Source organism: Salvelinus namaycush, chromosome 24, assembly GCF_016432855.1.
Source record: "Salvelinus namaycush isolate Seneca chromosome 24, SaNama_1.0, whole genome shotgun sequence".
Lineage (NCBI taxonomy): Eukaryota > Metazoa > Chordata > Actinopteri > Salmoniformes > Salmonidae > Salvelinus > Salvelinus namaycush.
In genome coordinates this window covers 19,428,413-19,449,803 of record NC_052330.1, presented here as the reverse complement: position 1 = coordinate 19,449,803, position 21,391 = coordinate 19,428,413, and the positions used below count along the sequence as shown (strand labels likewise).

General features: G+C 44.4%; 2 protein-coding genes across 3 annotated transcripts in view; one reads left to right on the top strand and one right to left on the bottom strand.

The window, feature by feature from the left end:
- si:dkey-119f1.1 (uncharacterized protein LOC557127 homolog) overlaps positions 1 to 6,603 on the top strand; it is a 17,967-nt gene extending 11,364 nt beyond the window's left edge. For both annotated transcript variants that reach the window (XM_038962291.1, XM_038962289.1), the window contains exons 14-27: positions 545 to 723; positions 869 to 1,070; positions 1,204 to 1,318; positions 1,654 to 1,814; positions 1,943 to 2,078; positions 2,261 to 2,341; positions 2,534 to 2,704; positions 2,936 to 3,073; positions 3,187 to 3,332; positions 3,631 to 3,756; positions 4,030 to 4,135; positions 4,364 to 4,516; positions 5,508 to 5,605; positions 6,045 to 6,603. In XM_038962291.1, the coding sequence (XP_038818219.1) occupies positions 545 to 723; positions 869 to 1,070; positions 1,204 to 1,318; positions 1,654 to 1,814; positions 1,943 to 2,078; positions 2,261 to 2,341; positions 2,534 to 2,704; positions 2,936 to 3,073; positions 3,187 to 3,332; positions 3,631 to 3,756; positions 4,030 to 4,135; positions 4,364 to 4,516; positions 5,508 to 5,605; positions 6,045 to 6,156 (1,924 nt within the window). In that variant the 3' untranslated portion in view covers positions 6,157 to 6,603. The remainder of the gene's footprint in view (positions 1 to 544; positions 724 to 868; positions 1,071 to 1,203; positions 1,319 to 1,653; positions 1,815 to 1,942; positions 2,079 to 2,260; positions 2,342 to 2,533; positions 2,705 to 2,935; positions 3,074 to 3,186; positions 3,333 to 3,630; positions 3,757 to 4,029; positions 4,136 to 4,363; positions 4,517 to 5,507; positions 5,606 to 6,044) is intronic.
- LOC120019060 (cytochrome P450 2K6-like) lies at positions 6,434 to 21,391 on the bottom strand. Its single transcript, XM_038962293.1, has 10 exons — positions 21,123 to 21,391; positions 18,119 to 18,433; positions 10,243 to 10,405; positions 9,780 to 9,929; positions 9,441 to 9,601; positions 8,347 to 8,520; positions 7,989 to 8,130; positions 7,561 to 7,745; positions 7,241 to 7,382; positions 6,434 to 7,042 (listed from the first exon to the last, which is right to left on the bottom strand). The coding sequence occupies exons 2-10, from the start codon at positions 18,308 to 18,310 to the stop codon at positions 6,846 to 6,848; spliced, it is 1,506 nt and encodes a 501-aa protein (XP_038818221.1). The 5' UTR covers positions 18,311 to 18,433; positions 21,123 to 21,391; the 3' UTR covers positions 6,434 to 6,845.

The window sequence follows — 21,391 nt, the reverse complement described above, 5'->3', positions numbered from 1 at the left end:
ACAAACTCCAAGCATTGATTATGCAAGAATGGGCTGCCATCAGTCAGGATGTGGCCCAGAAGTTAATTGACAGCATGCCAGGGCGGATTGCAGAGGTCTTGAAAAAGAAGGGTCAACACTGCAAATATTGACTCTTTGCATCAACTTCATGTAATTGTCAATAAAAGCCTTTGACACTTATGAAATGCTTGTAATTATACTTCAGTATTCCATAGTAACATCTGACAAAAATATCTAAAGACACATCAGACTTTGTGAAAATGAATATTTCTGTCATTCTCAACTTTTGGCCACGACTGTGTGTGTATGTGTGTATATATATATATATACACATATGAGAGGGCTGAGGTTGTTTTGAAATATAACCATATCCACTCCTCAACCATATCGACTGTGTTTTATTAAGGGCGAGTGCCATGAAACCATTAAAAAAAAAGTGAAACATATTTTTTTTTTAAACAACAGGAAAATGTGGAAAGGAAGAAAGCTGTTGAACAGGTGCAGAAAGGAGCCCTAACCCTGTGTGTTTGTCTCTGTTTCTCAGGCGAGAGGAGGAGGACCTGAAGAGGTCTATGGAGGCCATCAGGAGGAAGTTGCAGACCATGGAGGGCAGCCGCTCCGACCGCCTGCGCCGCTTCGGGGAGAAGATGCCCGCGCTGCTTGCCGCCATCGAGGACGCTGACAGGAAGGGCCAGTTCAGGAAGAAACCAGTGGGACCGCTGGGTAAGACCTGTGTGTGTGTATTTCCATGCACGCGAAACTCTTATCTTACTCTTAATTATCCTTTCTGGATGTTATTTGTGTAACCTTGTCATTGGTTAAAATAAAGCTCTTTCCAATGTCCTCTCTCCCGGTGTGCCCCATGCAGGGTACTGTATCCGTCTGAAGGACTATGAGCAGGCCCTGGCTGTGGAGAAATGTCTGGGGAGCCTGATGGTGGCCTTCACCTGTGACAACCACGAGGACGAGAAGTTGCTGCAGGGCCTCATGAGAGGGTACTACCAGGGGGGTAGGAGACCCCAGATCATCACCTGCCAATTCATCAACAGGGTCCATGACACCAGTAGGCGGTATGGCTGTTGGCTACCTACCACACCTCGCTTCAGGCTAGCTGGGCTTATATACAGGCTTATTTGTACCTCTCTAAGGGTTAATTTTGTTCTCTGTAACCAACATGTTTTCTGTCGTGTGTGTGTGTGTCAGGGCTGTGAACCACCCTGACTACCCATCAGTCCTACAGTCTCTGGAGATCGAGGACCCAGTGGTTGCCAACTGCCTCATCGACCAGAGGGGCATAGAGACCATTTTGCTCATCAAGGTAGGGCCATGGAATCTACTGCCACAATAGTTAGAGTTCACTCAAATGTCATGATGTCACCTTGGATTGGCCAGTAGGGACTGCAATTATGATTCTTTACTTTGTTTTCAGTGTCACCTTCTTTAAGGGAGAGTTCACTCTTTTAAAGTTTGAGCCGATAATAAGCTAAAACATTAAATACTTGAACTATCCCCATGTAACAACTGATTTGCATGCCAAAAACAACATGAATGAACTTCAATCCACTTCCTGTAGAAAACAGTAGCCTTTAGGACAGAAGGGAGAAAGGTTCCATTTCTGTGGTTCTAACCCCTCTTTCTGTAACTACCATGTAGAGTCCTGCAGAGGCCCGCAGAGTGATGCAGGGCAGGCAGCCCCCTAGAAACTGCTACCAGGCCTTCACCAAGGAGGGAGACCAGTGCTACAACAACCGCTACTACTCCAACGACCAGAGGAGGTGTGACTACCTTAGCAGAGACGTAGAGGAGGAGATCAGGTAATGTGTGAGACGTCCATTTGTTTTGAAAAGGTTTCTGCTGCTCTGTTTTTCTGACTCAATTAAATTGTGTGGTTTACCTTTCTCCCTCCACCCCTTTTCTCAATATCTCCATGTATCTCACTCAGGCAGTTGCAGGAAGAGATGCGGAACAAGGAGGCCCACTTGGATCGGTTCAGCCAGCAGAAGCAGAGGGTGGAGGAGGACATCAGGAACAACAACGGTCTCCTAAAGCGGGCCTATGACGACAGGAAGAGGGCCAAAGTAAAACACACGCACTTCTTAAGATCTTAGCATCTTGCTCAAGCTGGCCTTTGTGACAAAACAGCATCTCTCTCCAGAGCTGTACCATGGATCCAACTAGAAATTATTTTGGAGAGCACAATGGTTCACCTCTGATTAGTCTTGATGTGGAGTTACTAGGTCACAACTCTCCTCTCCTCTAGGATAAGTTCAGGAGGCTGCAGCAGGAGATCAGTGACCTGCAGAATGTGGAGGAACCCCAGTCTGAGGACCTCAAGCCTCTGGTGGGTACACACGTCTAGGCACATGGACAATATTTTAACATTTAGTTTTAGCTAATGTCGTTCATGAACATCTCGTTCCCTTGTTCTCGCATTCCAACTGATATGATATACACAAACTGATGCACTCACATTCCACGACACACACACACACACACACACACCCTGTTTCTCCTGTCACACTCTGGCCTTCAGGAGGAGGAGCTGGAGGAGATCAACAATAAGATTTCAGCAGGTCGTGCGGAGAGCGAGGAGGCCCGTAGAAAGATGGCCCAGCTGAAGACTTCCTGGGAGGAGGTGGAGCAGAGGTACCGCCAGCACAAAGACTCCATCAGCACCGTGGCCGAGGAGGCCGAACCCATCAAGGTCAGTCACATCAATATGGACTTCAATTTCTATTAACACTGAGGGAAGTTTGGTGTGCAAACAAGGAATGAACCAGGAGAGTGAAAAGGACGTAAAATAGTGATAACCCATGTCCTCAATTTTGTTCCATACAGGGTCTCCATAGACATAATCAATCACACACAGATTAAACAGAGAAAAGTTAAAGCCAATAGATGGCGATACATCTCTCCTTCCCCCTTGTTTTTTCAGGAGGAGCTGAGTAAGGGCGACCAGGATGTGGAGAAGAGCAAGCACCATAAAAAACACTACGAGGACAAACGCAAGGTCCACATCAACACCATACAGGCCCTGAAGGCCAGCCTGGAGCTCAAGGAGCAGGAGCTCACGGTACGTCTGGGAGGAGTCAGTAAGCTGACTAGTTATAATCAGGGCCATCTTCTGTGTATGTTGTCTCTTACTTCCTGTGTGTCCCTGCTTAATGTGTGTGTTCCTTGTCCCAGGCGTCTGTAGTGAAGGCCACAGAGATCTGTCCAGAGCGGTCCGAGGTGCGTCGGACAGCCAGGAGTCTGGACAGCGAGATCAGCCGTCTGAAGCTGAAGATCAGCACCCAGCAGGACCAGCAGGGAGACCGCGAAGAGGTCATCAGGTAACCTCCGCCACCGCTGACCCTTCACCCCACACAAACGTTTAAGGGATGTTCCACTCAAAATACAACCAGATTTCCCCCCCCACCCACTTGCCTTGGTTTTGGTTGATTCCCTAAGAGTTCTTGGATATATATTTTGGTTACTTTGGTATTGTTATATAGTGTGTTATAAATTGTTAAATATAGTTATATAGTATGTTTTGACATATAATAGGGCTGTCCATATGAAAATGACTAATGGGTAATCTAAGGGCAGAAGGTAAATGTTGCTTGCCTTCCTCCCTCTTCTCCCATCCAGGCAATACCAAGAAGCCCTGGAGAACTACAGTAACATTAACCAGCAGGTGAAGTGCCTCAAGCGCTTCATCCAGGTCCTCTGTAAGATCATGGACGATAGACACCGAGTCTACACAGAGCTGAGGAGGTAGCTGGATCCACCATTTACTTCCTGTCTGTCAATTGAATATCAGCTCTGTTATTTGACACCACTCACTGTCTCATAAGAGATCACAGAACAGCTGGATGGTACTGCTAGCATCAACGTCTGTTATAGAGCTATGCGAAATAGTTATTGAAAGACTGAAGGGAGGCCATCTCGATCTATCGATGTGGTGTTAGATTTAGCGGAAAAGCAAAGCTGTTGCACTATGGATTTGTTTTTAAATAGTTTTCCTTCCCACTATGTATCTCTTTTTAGGTTTCTCTCAGTGCGTTGCAAGATGTACTTTGACTCCATGCTGTCACAGAGAGGCTATATAGGGAAGATGATGTTCGAGCACAAGAACGAAACCCTATCCATCTCAGTAAGAATACACTACAGTTTTAATGCACAGAAATACCTTTTCTCATGTACCCTTCTTGAATGCAAAGCAGTTCTAGGTTATAAACTATGTATGCCTAATCAAGTTTCCCTCACATTCCCCTGCTCCACCCCCCTTTCTCATTTGTCAATGTCTTTCTTTTACTCTTCTCTTTCTGCATCCTTCTTTGTCTCTACCCATCTTCTCCCTCATCTTCCCTCCCTCTCTCAGGTCCAGCCAGGTGTGGGGGATAAGGCTGCTCTGAGTGACATGCGCTCTCTGTCTGGAGGAGAGCGCTCGTTCTCCACTGTCTGTTTCGTTCTCTCTCTCTGGGCCATCGCTGAGGCCCCCTTCCGCGCCCTCGATGAGTTTGACGTCTACATGGTAATGTTGCCACATCAGATGGATGGAGGAATGACTTAACCATTTTTAAATGCATATTAAAGGGATACTTCGGGATTTAGGCCATTTAAGCATTTTTTTCCTACTGTTAGGTTCTGAACAAACAAAGTCGAAACTCAAACGGACGACTAGGAAAAGCTCAAACCAAGTTTATTCAACCCACTCAGTTCTTCATCTGCAGAACACAACATACAAGTCACACAAGCATATATTTATACCTGTTGACTAGAAGTCACCTCCTTGTATGTCTAAGATAAGCAATTCATTCCTGTTCCTTCGGGGTGATCTCTGGCCCCCGTCCCAGAGGTTTCTTCTCTCTTCAACTGTTGAACTTATCGAGTTGAGTTCCACATCCCTCCTTGACCTAGTTCTACAGCAGCTGGCCTGTATTATCAAGAACTGAGGCTAGACTGATGCTCATTATTAATATTCAGCAACAACATATTTGAACAGATATAAACTCTCTCCTTCCCTTTCTCACTCAGTAACTTTCCATACATACAGTACCTATTCACCTTTCATTGACCGCTTACATATACATGTTAAGTGATCAGTCCGTTCTAATATAGTGACAGGAATAAGTATATTTCAAGATAGTCCAACACTACTTACCCAAAGTCAGACAAACTGATTGATACCATTTTTATGTCCCTGTGTGCAGTTAGAAGGAAGTTGAAGGTAGCATATTGTTAGCATAAAAATGGTATCCATGAGTTTGTCTGACTCTGGGTAAGTAGAAAAAAAGGTTTGCCGGTAATTTCCTGAATCCCGAAGTATCCCTTTGAGTTGCCTCAGTCAATTAAATACGTTTCAAATATTAACTTTTAATCTAAACTCATGTGTCTTCTGTAGCCTACACTGTGAGGACGGCTAAGATTGATACATTGTTCTTCATATTTTTGCTCAGTTATTTCAGTCAATCGTTCTGTTCTGTTGACACACTGTCTGTCAATAAATGTAACTGTCTTTTTAGGACATGGTGAACCGAAGGATATCCATGGACATGATGTTGAAGATCGCTTCTAGCCAACGTTACCGGCAGTTCATATTCCTCACCCCACAGAGCATGAGGTATTGTAGCCTTCCATCACCCTCCTGTGTTAAGCATTAAGCAACTCTGTTCTATTTTATAAACTGGGTGGTTTGAGCCCTAAATGCTGATTGGCTGACAGCTGTGGTATATCAGACCGTATACCACAGGTATGACTAAACATATATTTTTACTGCTCTAATTATGTTGGTAACCAGTTTATATTAGCAATAAGCACCCCCAGGGGTTTGTGGTATATGGCCAATATACCACATCTAAAGGCTGTATCCGGGCACTCCGTGTTGAGTCGTGCTTAAAACAGCCCTTTGCATTGGTATATTGGCCATGTACCACACCCCCCTGGGACTTATTGCTTAATTTATATCATGGCTTTGCCTAATTCTCTCATTTGCATATTCAGTTTATCAAAAATAGTGTACTTAAAATAAATGTATTGATTGGTGGTTGTTTTCCCTATAGCTCTCTCCCAGTCAACAACCTGATCCGGATCCTGCGGCTGAAAGACCCGGACCGTGGCCAGACGGCTCTTCCCTTTGGCCAGAGGAATGAGGAAGAGGAAGAGAAGGAGTGAGGAAGAGGTCAACCTGAGACTGTTTTACAAAGTCCTCACTAAATGATGTGTCTGTGTTTCACATTTGTTCTAAGTTAAATGTGTTGTTATAGTTAAAATTCTAGACACAAAAATAATGACCTAGTTTGCATTTATTGATGCTGCTATTGCTTAAGTTAGTGTTGCAATGTTTTACCAAACACTACTTCTGTAAATGCTTTTTTCTTTTCTAACTTTCTACCGACTTAATTTTGTTATGAGGAATAGCACCTTTTGATACACTTTGTATGGCAAGACAGAGATTTGAGAAGTCTTTAATTAGCTTTTCCAGTGACTAACAGAAGCTCAACCTGTTATATTTGTGCAGATTTTATTGTTAAAACAATTGTCATGTTTGCTAAATTGTTTCAGTCGATCGTTCTGTTTCTGCAGACATTAACAAAATAAAATTCTACATCTGTTAGGTTTTGAAATGACCTTGTCATTGTCTAGATAAGTTTGATACATTTATATCCATTGCTTGACTACAATAATTGTCAGTACAGTTACATTTTACAAAACTAGTTTTGTACAGTTATGTTTTTAATGGTTAGTCCTGAGTGTTTTAGATTCAAGGCAGATGAGGTCTCCTACTGATTTACTGACATCTCAAAGTGATAACTGCCCTTAACACAGGAAAATCTGAAATACAAGGCTGTTGGGGTAATTCCCTAGGTGTCATGGAAACGAGGCAGGGCCCGTACTTTGATGGGTGGGGTGGCGAGGCTCAGGCCCCCGCAGGTGGAGATGTCCACGTCGTCAGCAGTCATCCCGATGGGGGGAAGGAAGGAAAAACGCTGCATGAGGGAGGTGTAGAAGAGGAAGAGCTCCATGCGGGCCAGAGTCTCGCCTGCACACACTCTACGACCTGGGAAGAGAGATGGGCAGAGGAATTGGAGGATGAGTGTGTAAACTCACTTTTGCTTGTGACAATTCTACTAGTAGTACACAATGCAATCCTAAACTATTGGCATGGACGCTATTGAATTACTACAACTGGTGAACATAAGGATGATGTCTGTTAAGACAGTGATCAGTCGTACGTTCACAACCTGTCTCCTGTTACCTGCGGAGAAGGGCATGAAAGCCTCCCTCTTGACAAACTTGTCATCGACGTTGAGAAAGTGGTGAGGGTAAAAATCATCCGGCTTCTCCCAGTGAGCCTTATCACGGTGCACTGACCTCAGCAGTGGGATAATGTAGGTCCCCTACACACATACACAAATGTAAATGTGCCATTGTCAAGGAAATGCTGTTTGGTGCCATATGGGGGACAGGTAGTATATTTCGCTTTACCACAACTGTCTTGCTTAACTGTGGTTATTGTTGATTCACTAAAAGGTGCAGGTTAGTTAGTGTCTGCTAGTTAGTTGTGAGTGGGTCTGCCTTAGGTATGAAGAAGCCTTTGAGGCTGACGTCGGCTGTGGTCTCGTGTGGCAGGCCCATGGGCAGGATGTCAGCGAATCTCTGGGTCTCGTGGATCACCGCGTTGGTGAAGGGCATCATCTGCCTGTGCTGGATCCTTGGCGTGGAACCACTAATCACCTTGTCTATCTCCTCATGGACCTTACCTGAGAGGACGTAAGAAGTAGACCAAGTATAAGGAGGGCTTGTGAGATTTCACCTCTTTCTGTATTTATATGCACCTTCTCTATTTGAAACATTTGTTAGTCAATCCCAGTTTGTATGTTTGTTTCATATTACACTTTTATGCCGTGGAATGAGAAGGTGGTAGCTTTATGGTAGCCTATTACTTTTAATTTATTTTTCTCATTGATCCAAAATGGCTGGTGACATGACGTGGTTTCACTCACTCTGTATTTCAGGATACTTGATCATGATGACCAAAGCCCAGGCCAGGGTGCTGGAGGTGGTTTCCGTCCCAGCCACAAACATGTTGGTGACGGAACACAGGAGGTTCCACTCATGAAAGTGGGAAGAGGGATTATCCTTTTCCTAATGGATATATTTTAGTTGAGGAAAGGCATTATGTATGGGACAAAACATGAGACCATTAGGAAGTGAGTTATGCTGTATTGTGGGAGTGGCAATTTCAAATCAATTTCTGGCAAATCTATAGCACATCTCTATCCCCCCCCAAAAAGGGTTTCCAAGTACAAAAGGGCATTTTGACCCATAGTTGGTGTGACTGACATTGACCCCTGGGTTCACCTCATGCTGCTTGTTGAGGAATGCGTCGATGTAGCTACGGGAGTTATTCTCATCCAGGATCTGTCTGTGCTGGATGAAACTCTTCCTGAAGAAGGCCTTCAGGTTGTCCTGGTACGCCAGCACTCTGTGGTGAGGCCCTGGCAGCGGGTGGATCACTGGGTACATGTTGTACAGCTGGAGAATCAAGCATGGGTGTTCCATGTTTATATGTGAGAAATTCACTGCAGTTGTTTTACTTGTCAACTCACTCCGTCAATGTTACAATGACAATGTGTATTGTGCAGGCATTTTCTGTTAAATCTTACTAATGCATGTGTACTAAAATATCCTTCTTTAAGCCTAGGCATTGGGTTTTAGATGGTTAAAGAATCTAACTCAGAAAATAGTGTGTGTGTATTAGTAGAGGCCTGTTCTAACTGTTCTGTGTGTGTAGTATGACCCCATGATGTCTGGGAGCTCAGCCAAAAGTTGACAAAAACAAACTGGTTCCTCTTAGCTTAACTGGAGACAGGGCAAAGTGTTATTCTGCACACCTGTGATAGAGCTACTGTTCTGTTTGGAGCCTGTTTCTGGGTGAAAGGTTCATGTTTTGTTTGTGTGGGCGTAGGACATACATCATTTGGGCCAACATTCAAAGACGCTTGCTTGTCCAACTTGGGGGAACCGTTGAGCTACTGTTAGAGGAAGTATGTCTGGAGTGACTTCCTGTCACTTTGACACCTACTGTATTGTCCTCACTCAGTTACGACAGACTGAGACAACCTTTTCATTATAGTCTGTACCCCGTAACCCAGTTTCGTCTCTCCTTCTGTACACACATACATAAGATCACGTGTTTTGCAGATGCTTGCATAAGATAGCTTGACTATATAAGGCTTCCGTACTCTTTGTACAGCAGGCTTTCCATTTCACCTGCGTAGGTGGTGCGACCAGCCTCATTATGTTTTTAATAAAAGTAATTCCTTGAATGATTATTGACTCTGCCTGTCCTCATTATTAGTTAAAGGCAGAATTTCCACCACAGTATTCAGCATTTTAATACCTCTACGGAAAGGAACAACAAGTATCCCAAATACTGTCATGTAGTATCATACCTGAATGAACGGTCCACTGGCCAGCCTGAAGCTTTCGTAGTTCATTTCCAAGAGCTTCATAAAGATGGGGTCATCATACTCCATCCTGTGGCCCATGATCAGAGAGACGATGATGTTGGATGCTGCCGCGTTCAGAGGAATGGTGGTCTGGAAGCCATCACCTGGCTCAGCCACAATAGTTTCATAAAAACACATGAATTAATGTCAATAAAATCAAAGTTAATTCATTCAATGATGTGCTGAAGAGTGTTTTTTTATTGTTCTATGTGTAGCATTTTGTGTGGCTGTTGAATAATCTATGTATTTGTAGTTTTATCTTCAGATCCAATATGGCCTCACCGTTATGAGCTGCAAAGCTTTTTACAAGGTTTTCTGACTCTTCAATGATTTTCTCCTCGATGTTCCTCTTTCCCATTCCCAAATCCCTGAGCACCTTCAGAGTGAACCTCCGGATGGTCCTCCAGGAGTCCCCATGGCCGAATATGATTCCTGTTTTGACGGGGAGGATACATTGTCAGAATGTCACAGATTCTGTTATAAGGAATAATTGTAGGTACCTAAAGTATTCCTTTGCTTTTTTATGTGGACCTGTAGGTTTGCTGTGGGATGGATTTTACCCAGCAGTTATCCACTTAAAATGCCATGCCACTGCGTTAAGATAAAAGATATTGCTTGTCACTGTAAACTGCCATTGTGAACACTGAATGGTTGACATAAAAACATGCTTGGGCCTAGAATCAAGACAGATAATGTGGTTCTTGATCTATTAAAGAGATTTTGGTCAGTTAGGGTTGGCCTGTACCGTTTCCTCTGGTGATCTGTTTGTATAGTGGGATGTCTGGCCGCTCTGCAAATTGATCAGCCTGAGTGACCAAGGCCTCCTTCACCATCTCATAGCCACATAGAACCACGATCTTACGCAAGCCCATCTGAATACTGAACACTGGGCCAAACTTGTCCTTCATCTGGGGAGAAGAGGGGGGGGGGGGGTAAGTGAGAGGGAACACAAATATCACATCATGTCCCATGGGAATGAAATATATCATAATGTGTTTCCTTTTTGTCCTATCTCTGTTAAAGTGTAACAAAATCATCTTCGAGGCATGCAAGCAACAACATGTTCCAATATGCACCAGTTCCGTGGATATTTTGTACATCCTTAGAGACAAACTAACAGGAATTCTGTGAGGGGAGTAGTGGAGAGTACATTTAGGGCAAAGATGGATAGATATGAAGTGGTCAAGAACTCATAGTTCAAGCAAAGCACCTGGGTTAAATTGTTCTGATAAAGAAGCAGAAAAAGCATAGCCTGGTTCCAGATATGTTTGTGTTGTATAGCCAGCTCCTATGCTGTAGCCGTTGTCTTGTCAAACAGAGGCTGAATAATAGGGTATTGTTTTGTCAGAGGGATTCTTCCATCCAACAAGGTCTGGTAGGGTCTGGCCATTGGACTGGGGGTGGAACACGGAGGACAGGCTGGCCGACGATCCAATGACCAGAACCGGGATGAGAACTGAGGACCCCGGTCGGAGACCATATCAACTGGCAGTCTATGGATCCGGAAGACGTGCTGCACCCTGAGCCTGGCCGTCTCCTTGGCAGAGCGTAGCTTGGGGAGAGGAATGAAGTGAGTGGATTTACCACATCGTAGTTCCTCTCTGTGGCATTGAGGCGGTGGGAGAAGGCGGCGCAGGGATGTAACTTGAGGTCCAGGGCAGACCGCTGGGACAGGACAGCCCCCACTTCGACATCTGAAGCATCGGCCTCCACCACGAAGGCGGGACAGGTCAGGATGAACCAAGATGGGAGCTGTGGTGAAGCGGTGTTTGAGATCCCAGAACGCCCGGTCAGCAGCTAGGGACCACGTGAACGGAACCTTGGGAAGAGGTGAGTGCAGACAGGTGGGAAGCCAGGGTGCTGTAGCCCCAGATAAAGTGACGATAAAAGTTGGTGAATTCAAGGAAACGTTGCAGCTGTTCTCTGGACGTAGGCTGGGGCCAATCCACCACCGCTTTCACCTTCCCGAGATCCATCTGTATGCTCCCTGCAGCGAATATGTAACTGTTACGTACGGCTCTAGGAAGAGGGAACGCAACACCCTGCTACAACTAAACTCCCCGTGGAGTGAAAAGGTATGGGACTGTAGGTGCGAGTAAGGATGACAAAGGCAGAGAATTTACCCTTTACTGGGAATTTATTCCTTCTCACGGTAAATTTGGGGGAAAGGGGCTGAACGGAACCAAAGCAAAGAAAGTAAATGTCAAAGCCCCCTCTCCTACCTTACCTGCCTACCCACTACTTAACTAACTTAGCACCACCTGGTGCGCTAACCAAAATACAGGGGGTGGTCCGCCCAGGTCTTACCTAGTGTGCATAGACAGTGAATACTACGGGTTATGTATGCCCGCGGGCCTCTTGCCTAAGCACTCCGTAGGTGCCTTCCCCTTCCCCCCTGGGAACAAAGGAAACAGAATTACACAAACAATGTCAATAATTGTTTCTAAACGGCGTCCTATTGACAAACACAGGACATACTAATAAGCTCTCGCTCAGCAACAACCAACATAGGACATACCAATCAGCTCTCTCAGCAACAACCACAGAACATAACCATAATCTCTCTCTCAGCAACAACCAACACAGTACATACTAATCATCTCCTTCTGAGAAACAACCAACATATGATATCACCCTCAGCTCTCTTCTGAGCAACATAACACTGGCTTATATTTCTTCAGAAGGAGTCTGTAATTGAAGACAGCTGTTTCGGACGAGAGGGCAGGGTCAGCTCCAATCATCAAATGGGGGCCGACCAATCAGCTGCTTGGGGGAATTTCAGGAAGCCATTTCCTGAAACACACACATACCAACAAAACCACAACACAGAAACTGGGGAACGTAACAGTAACCCAGAACGGGGATGGTGGAGCAATGGAATTGGTAATTCTCTGCTTTTACAAAAAGCTGGTTTTCCAGGAGGCGTTGGAGAACTTGTTGGACATGGAGCACGTGTTCTTGGGTAGAGCGGGAGAAGACGAGGATGTCATCGAGGAAGACGAACCGGTTCAACATGTCGCAGAGAACATCATTAACCAGAGCCTGGAACACAGCAGGGGCGTTGGTAAGGCTAAATGGCATGACCAGATACTCGTAGTGACCACTGGTCGTGTTAAAGGCAGTCTTCCACTTGTCCCCCTCCCGCATCCGCACCAGGTGGTAGGCGTTCCGTAGGTCCAGCTTGGAGAACACGGTGGCCCCCTGGAGCGGCTCGAAGGCCGAGGAGATGAGAGGTAGCGGGTAGTGATTCTTCACCGTGATGTCGTTGAGACCCCGGTAGTCGATGCACAGGTGCAGGGTTTTGTCCTTCTTCTCCACAAAGAAGAACCCTGCACCGGCGGGGGAGGCAGAAGGACAGATGAACCCGGCTGCTAGGGAGTCCTCAATGTAGGTCTCCATAGCCTTGGTCTCCGGACCCGACAGAGAGTACAGTCATCCCCGGGGCGGAGTGGTGCCTGGGAGAAGGTCAATCCCGCAGTCATATGGTCGGTGCGGCAGGAGCGAAGTGGCCAGGGCCTTACTGAACACCTCTCGGAGGTCCTGGTACTCCGCGGGAATGACGGAGAGGTCCGGGGCAACTTCCGAGCACCCAGGAAGATGTCCCGGGGCAGACTGTGTTGACTTCAGGCAATGGGCGTGGCAGAACGAGCTCCAACCCATGATGGCACCGGCAGACCAGTCAATGAGGGGATTGTGTCGCCAGGAGAATCCCAATACCACGGGAACCTGAGGAGACTTAATGAGCAGGAACTGGATTGTCTCGCTGTGGTTCTCTGACACACGTAGGTTGATGGAGGTGGCATATGGGTGACCCAGCGTATAGAGCGCCCATCCAGTGATCTAACGTTCATGGGAATGGAGAGGGGCTGAGTGGGGATATCCAGCTCGGAAGCCAAGGTAGCGTCCATAAAGCTCTCATCAGCCCAAGAGTCAATGAGTACCAGGAGAGATTTCGACTGGTTCCCCCACAGCAACATGACATGAAAAGGGATGCGAGTAAGGGGAGAGGAAAAGTTCTCTGTATGGCCCACCAGAGTATTTGCTCCTACCGGTGAGCATGGTCTTTTAGTGGACAGGTGGAGACAAAATAACCAGTAGTCCCGCAATACAGGCAGCTCTTAACTTCTTATGGCTGCAGGGGCAGTATTGAGTAGCTTGGATGAAAGGTGCACAGAGGTGCTCAGAGTAAACAGCCTGCTCCTCAGTCATAGTTGCTAATATATGCATATTATTAGTATTGGATAGAAAACACTCTGAAGTTTCTAAAACTGTTTGAATTATGTATGTGAGTATAACAGAACTCATATGGCAGGCAAAACCCTGAGAAAAAATCCAAACAGGAAGTGGGAATTCTGAGGCTGGTCGATTTTCAACCAAGATCTCATTGAAATCACAGTGAGATATGGATGAGTTTGCACTTCCTACGGTTTCCACTAGATGTCAACAGTCTGTAGAACCTTGTCTGATGCCTCTACTGTGAAGGGGGGCCGAATGAGAGGGGAATTAGTCAGGTCTGCCATGACCTGACCATGCTTTGACCATGCGCATTCACATGAGAGGGAGCTCTGTTCAATCGCTCATCTGAAGTCAATGTAATTCTTCGGTTGGAACGTTATTCAAGATTTATGTTAAAAACATTCTAAAGATTGATTCAATACATCGTTTGACATGTTTCTACTGACTGTTACGGAACTTTTGGACATTTCGTCAGCTTTTAGTGAACGCGCTTTCTGACGTTGGATTTGTTTACCAAACACGCTACCAAAAATAGCTATTTGGACATAAATGATGGACATTACCGAACAAAACAAACATTTCTTGTGGAAGTGGGAGTCCTGGGAGTGCATTCCGACGAAGATCAGCAAAGGTAAGTGAAGATTTATAATGGTTTTTATGAGTTTTGTTGACTGCACAATTTGGCGGGTAACTGTATAGCTTACTTTTGTGGTTGAACGCTGTTTTCAGATTATTGAATATTGTGTTTTGCCGTAAAGCTTTTTGAAATCTGACACAGCGGTTGCATTAAGAACAAGTGTATCTTTAATTCTATATAAAACATGTATCTTTCATAAAAGTTTATGATGAGTATTTCTGTTATTTGGCGTGGCTCTCTACAATTTCTCCGGATATTTTGGAGGCATTTCTGAACATGCCATTGTAAACTGAGGTTTTTGGATATAAATATGAACTTAATCGAACAAGACATATATGTATTGTGTAACATGAAGTCCTATGAGTGTCATCTGATGAAGATCATCAAAGGTTAGTGATTAATTTTATCTCTATTTGTGCTTTTTGTGACTACGCTCTTTTGCTGGAAAAATGGCTGAATTTTTCTGTGAGTTGGTGGTGACCTAACATAATCGTTTGTGGTGCTTTCGCTGAAAAGCCTATTTGAAATCAACAAGATTACCTTTAAAATGGTATAAGATACATGTATGTTTGAGGAATTTTAATTGTGAGATTTTTGTTGTTTGAACTTGGCGCCCTGCACTTTCACTGGCTGTTTTCATATCATCCCGTTAACGGGATTGCAGCCATAAGAAATTAATCTGAAGCCTGTTTAGCCGTTCAGCTGGAGACAGCCTAGCTCTGCCTAGTTACAGTTGAAGTCATAAGTTTACATACACTTAGGTTGGAGTCATTAAAACTCGTCTTTCAACCACTCCACAAATGTCTTGTTAACAAACTATAGTTTTGGCAAATCGGTTAGGACATCTACTTTGTGCATGACACAAGTCATTTTTCCAACAATTGTTTACAGACAGATTATTTCACTTATAATTCACTGTATCACAATTCCAGTGGGTCAGAAGTTTACATACACTAAGTTGAATGTGCCTTTAAACAACTTGAAAAATACCAGAAAATTATGTCATGGCTTTAGAAGTTTCTGATGGGCTAATTGACATCATTTGAGTCAATTGGAGGTGTACCTGTGGATGTGTATCTTTGCTTGACATCACGGGAAAATCAAAAGAAATCAGCCAAGACCTCAGAAAAAAAAATTGTAGACCTCCACAGGCCTGGTTCATCCTTGGGAGCAATTTTCAAACGCCTGAAGGCATCACGTTCATCTGAACAAACAATAGTACACAAGTATAAACACCATGGGACCACACAGCCGTCATATCGCTCAAGAAGGAGACACGTTCTGTCTCCTAGAGATCAACGTACTTTGGTGCGGAAGGTGCAAATCAATCCCAGAACAACAGCAAAGGACCTTGTGAAGATGCTGGAGGAAACAGGTACAAAGTATCTATATCCACTGTAAAACGAGTCCTATATTGACATAACCTGAAAGGCCGCTCAGCAAGGAAGAAGCCACTGCTCCAAAACCACCATACAAAAGCCAGACTACGATTTGCAACTGCACATGAGGACAAAGATTGTACTTTTTGGAGAAATGTCCTCTGGTCTAATGAAACACAAATAGAACTGTTTGGCCATAATGACCATCGTTATGTTTGGAGGAAAAAGGGGGAGGCTTGCAAGCTGAAGAACACCATCCCAACCGTGAAGCACGGGGGTGGCAGCATCATGTTGTGGGGGTGCTTTGCTGCAGGGAGGACTGGTGCACTTTACAAAACAGATGGCATCATGAGGTAGGAAAATTATGTGGATATATTGAAGCAACATCTCAGGACATAAGTCAGGAATTTAAAGCTTGGTCGCAAATGGGTCTTCCAAATGGACAATGACCCCAAGCATACTTCCAAAGTTGTGGCAAAATGGCTTAAGGACAACAAAGTCAAGGTATTAGAGTGGCCATCACAAAGCCCTGACCTCAATCCTATAGAACATTTGTGGGCAGAACTGAAAAAGTGTGTGCGAGCAAGGAGGCCTACAAACCTGACTCAGTTACACCAGCTCTATCAGGAGGAATGGGACAAAATTCACCCAACTTATTATGGCAAGCTTGTTGAAGGCTACCCAAAACGTTTGACCCAAGTTAAACAATTTAAAGGCAATGCTACCAAATACTAATTGAGTGTATGTAAACTTCTGACCCACTGGGAATGTGAAATAAATTATTCTATCTACTATCATTCTGACATTTCACATTCTTAAAATAAAGTGGTGATCCTAACTGACCTAAGACAGGGAATTTTTACTAGGATTAAATGTCAGCAATTGTGAAAAATTTAGTTTAAATGTATTTGGCTACGGTGTATGGAAACTTCCGACTTCAACTGTACATGGGCTCGGGAAGAGGTGAATCGGCAGTCTTCGGAGGCTCCCGGGGGAACTCCCAGAGCCGTCTGGGACTTCCGGGATAACTCGGAGGCGAGGTGGAATCCTTGGACGGACGAGTGAAATCGAATCTCCTCTCCTTCCTTCGTTCCCGTAGTCGCCCATCGATCCGAATGGTCAAGGTGATGAGCGAGTCGATATTTATCTGTAGTTACCGGGCTGCAAGCTCGTCCTTTACTTCCTCCGATACTCTGTGCAGGAACATGTCGAACAGTGCTTCCGGGTTCCAGGCACTCTCAGCTGTCAACGTGCGGAAATCCACTGCTTAGTCTGCCACACTGAGGGAGCCTTGCCGAAGCTGGAGTTACTTCCGGGAAGCCTCTCTTCCGGGACAATGGAGCATCAAAAACTTTCTTTACCTCGGCCAGAAACTCCTCCAGACTGAAGCATACGGCCGACTGTTGTTCCCATACTGCCGTAGCCAAGGCGAGAGCCCACCCGGACATCAGCGTGATGAGGTACACTATCTTAGAGCGGTCCGAGGGGAAGGAGGAGGGCTGCAGTTTGATGATGAGTGAACTCTTGAGTGAGAAATGCCCAACGGGTGCCTGACTCTCCATCGAAGTGCTCGAGAAACCGGGGTGACAGGGAGGTGGCGCTGCTAACAGCCAGGTTACTGAATGGCTAGGAGGTTACTGTTGTGGTAGGTTGCCTAACAGACAACCCACGCAATTGCTCCTGCAATGTGTTCAATGCTTGGTCATGGCTTCGGCCAAGGTCTGGAAAACTTCCATAAGACCAAGAAACAACTCCTCGTGCCTTCCAATGGTGACTCCTTGAGAGGAGAGGGCATTGCGGAGCTTGTCCGAGTCTGCTGGGTCAGTCATGCCAGATCGTACTATCACGTTTCAAGTATGACACAGATGCAGACAGTGTCGAAGTAACAAAAGTTAATTTCTAATACAGGGGCAGGCAAACGACAGGTCTAAGGCAGACAGGGGTCAATAATCCAGTGAGGTGGGGCAAGGTATAGAACGGCGGCAGGCTCAGGGTCAGGGCAGGCAGAACGGTCAAAACCGGGAAGAACTAGAAAGCAGGATCAAGAAACAGGCAGGAGCAGGGTAACAAACGCTGGTAGGTTTCACCAACCAGACGAACTGGCAACAGACAAACAGAGAACACAGGTAAAAATACACCGGGGATAATGGGGAAGACGGGCGACACCTGGAGGGTGGAGACAAGCACAAAGACAGGTGAAACAGATCAGGGTCACTGATAGTGTCTTTGTAGAGGGGTTCTTACCTCCATCAAGGTCTGATGGGGTCTTTATGGATGGGTTTGTACCTCCATCAAGGTCTGATAGGGTCTTTATAGAGGGGTGCTTACCTCCATCAAGGTTGATAGGGATTTTAAAGAGGGGTTCTTACCTCCATCATGGTTTGGTAGGGTCTCTTCAGGTCCAGGTCGAGGCTGTTCCCCAGCAGCGGTAGACCTCTGGGGCCTGGAGGGAAGTTCTTAGGGTTTGTGTTTCGATTAATGATGAAAATGAGGATGATTAAATTCAGGGTAATAAACATAATGGACATGCCACTTAGTGAAAATAATTCTAGAACAGACATATTTTGTTTTTAATCTTTTTTTTCAGACTAAATTTGGGATGTCTTTGAAATAAATATTGTTAGAGGCCGTGGTTCATAGTCATTCCAGGAATACTACTGTATCCGCCGTTCTTTTGAAAGCTCCTGCAAAAACATAAAGAAGAGACTGCATTAAAATACTGGCCAGGGTAAAAGTTTCTCTTTATGGACAGTATTTGGAAGTAAGTCGATTGGGCCTCTCATGAAGAATAAGGACTGCTTTTCAGGAATTTACACAGCGCATAAAATGCCAACTTTGAGAATTTTTATTTCAAGTTAGGATGTTTGTGTTTATATTAATTGTGTATGTTACAGATCAAATCCAGCAAATATTATTTTTGCCACATGAAAATGGGCATAATACCCACGTCTGATACTCCTGTAGAAAAAATATATAATAATTTATACACTGATTTCATTTGTTTATGTCTCACTGTTAAAGTGGACTTGTTTACTTGTATAAATCTTTCACGTAGTTCTCTTGAACTGACTATGGGCACATGTTACGGGATTTTTATGAATAAATGACTAAAATATGTATACATTTGACTTAGAATTATAACTAAACAGAATACTACTATGTTACTGTATGGATGAATGAACCTATGAATCATAATGTTGAATATAATGTGTTCCTTGTTAGAAAGAATGGAGTTATCTTCAGACAGGCTGGAATGATGTGTTCCTTACAGGAAATTCTGTCTCTACCCAGGGAGGGGAGAGACCTTGGGTTGGTTGCAGATTGTCTAACAGGTGGCAGACAAAATAAGAACGCTAACTGTACTGCTATTGTATCCGAGAGGAGGAAGGACATTTTAAAACCTATGACATCATTATTATTATATAACCTGATGTAAATTGTACTATGGTCAGTACTCTCAAGTATAAACGCTGTTGATTGATTGATTTTGAGACTGGTTTCTGTCCATTTAATGCTGATACAGTGGGGCAAAAAAGTATTTAGTCAGCCACCAATTGTGCAAGTTCTCCCACTTAAAAAGATGAGAGAGGCCTGTAATTTTCATCATAGGTACACTTCAACTATGACAGACAAATGAGAAAAAAAAATCCAGAAAATCACATTGTAGGATTTTTTATGAATTTATTTGCAAATTATGGTGGAAAATAAGTATTTGGTCAATAACAAAAGTTTATCTCAATACTTTGTTATATACCCTTTGTTGGCAATGACAGAGGTCAAACGTTTTCTGTAAGTCTTCACAAGGTTTTCACACACTGTTGCTGGTATTTTGGCCCATTCCTCCATGCAGATCTCCTCTAGAGCAGTGATGTTTTGGGGCTGTTGCTGGGCAACACGGACTTTCAACTCCCTCCAAAGATTTTCTATGGGGTTGAGATCTGGAGACTGGCTAGGCCACTCCAGGACCTTGAAATGCTTCTTACGAAGCCACTCCTTCGTTGCCCGAGCGGTGTGTTTGGGATCATTGTCATGCTGAAAGACCCAGCCACGTTTCATCTTCAATGCCCTTGCTGATGGAAGGAGGTTTTCACTCAAAATCTCACGATACATGGCCCCATTCATTCTTTCCTTTACACGGATCAGTCGTCCTGGTCCCTTTGCAGAAAAACAGCCCCAAAGTATGATGTTTCCACCCCCATGCTTCACAGTAGGTATGGTGTTCTTTGGATGCAACTCAGCATTCTTTGTCCTCCAAGCACGACGAGTTGAGTTTTTACCAAAAAGTTCTATTTTGGTTTCATCTGACCATAAGACATTCTCCCAATCTTCTTCTGGATCATCCAAATGCTCTCTAGCAAACTTCAGACGGGCCTGGACATGTACTGGCTTAAGCAGGGGGACACGTCTGGCACTGCAGGATTTGAGTCTCTGGCGGCGTAGTGTGTTACTGATGGTAGGCTTTGTTACTTTGATCCCAGCTCTCTGCAGGTCATTCACTAGGTCCCCCCGTGTGGTTCTGGGATTTTTTCTCACCGTTCTTGTGATCATTTTGACCCCACGGGGTGAGATCTTGCGTGGAGCCCCAGATCGAGGGAGATTATCAGTGGTCTTGTATGTCTTCCATTTTCTAATAATTGCTCCCACAGTTGATTTCTTCAAACCAAGCTGCTTACCTATTGCAGATTCAGTCTTCTCAGCCTGGTGCAGGTCTACAATTTTGTTTCTGGTGTCCTTTGACAGCTCTTTGGTCTTGGCCATAGTGGAGTTTGGAGTGTGACTGTTTGAGGTTGTGGAAAGGTGTCTTTTATACTGATAACAAGTTCAAACAGGTGCCATTAATACAGGTAACGGGTGGAGGACAGAGGAGCCTCTTAAAGAAGAAGTTACAGGTCTGTGAGAGCCAGAAATCTTGCTTGTTTGTAGGTGACCAAATACTTATTTTCCAGCATAATTTGCAAATAAATTCATTAAAAGTCCTACAATGTGATTTTCTGGATTTTTTTTTCTCATTTTGTCTGTCATAGTTGAAGTGTACCTATGATGAAAATTACAGGCCTCTCTCATCTTTTTAAGTGGGAGAACTTGCACAATTGGTGGCTGACTAAATACTTTTTTGCCCCACTGTAAGTATCTTACAAATTCTTATGTATGGGCAGAGTGTTTTAATTGAATTGGTTGATAAACATATAGGAATTAAATTCCTTTAACAGCACATTAATGAAAAAACATTCACTCTCCATGAAAGAACTTCACTACTTTTATTTGTCTGACATGTCCTTTCCCATATAATTTCTGCATTAGAAAACATTGATCATATCATGAAAAATTACAAGGCTTAATAATTAAAGCAATTTGCAAGAATAAATATCCTACCTGAAGGAAATGAGTTGTTGTGTCCTCTGCCCTCTCCTTGCTCCTGAGGCTTAGGTTCACTGTTTTACAGAACTTTATATATTTAGACTGTCTGACACCAGCTCTCAAATTCACAGCTCGCTGTGTAGTCATGTGGGTCGTGCGCCAACCAGCCTTTAATAAATCTATAAACTTGCTTACCACCAAGGTCATGTTTCTACTAAACCACCAGGGTAATATTTCCACTAAACCACCAAGGGCATATTACACCATTGCTCTACTCTCTTGTC

Coding starts and splice junctions, on each gene's coding strand:
- LOC120019060 (XM_038962293.1), bottom strand. CDS start 18,310: ATGTCTGTTCTAGAATTATTTTCACTAAGTGGCATGTCCATTATGTTT. Junction 9,930..10,242: donor ACAGATCACCAGAGGAAACG/GTACAGGCCAAC, acceptor CCGTCAAAACAG/GAATCATATTCGGCCATGGG. Junction 7,383..7,560: donor AAGGCTTCTTCATACCTAAG/GCAGACCCACTC, acceptor GTATGTGTGTAG/GGGACCTACATTATCCCACT.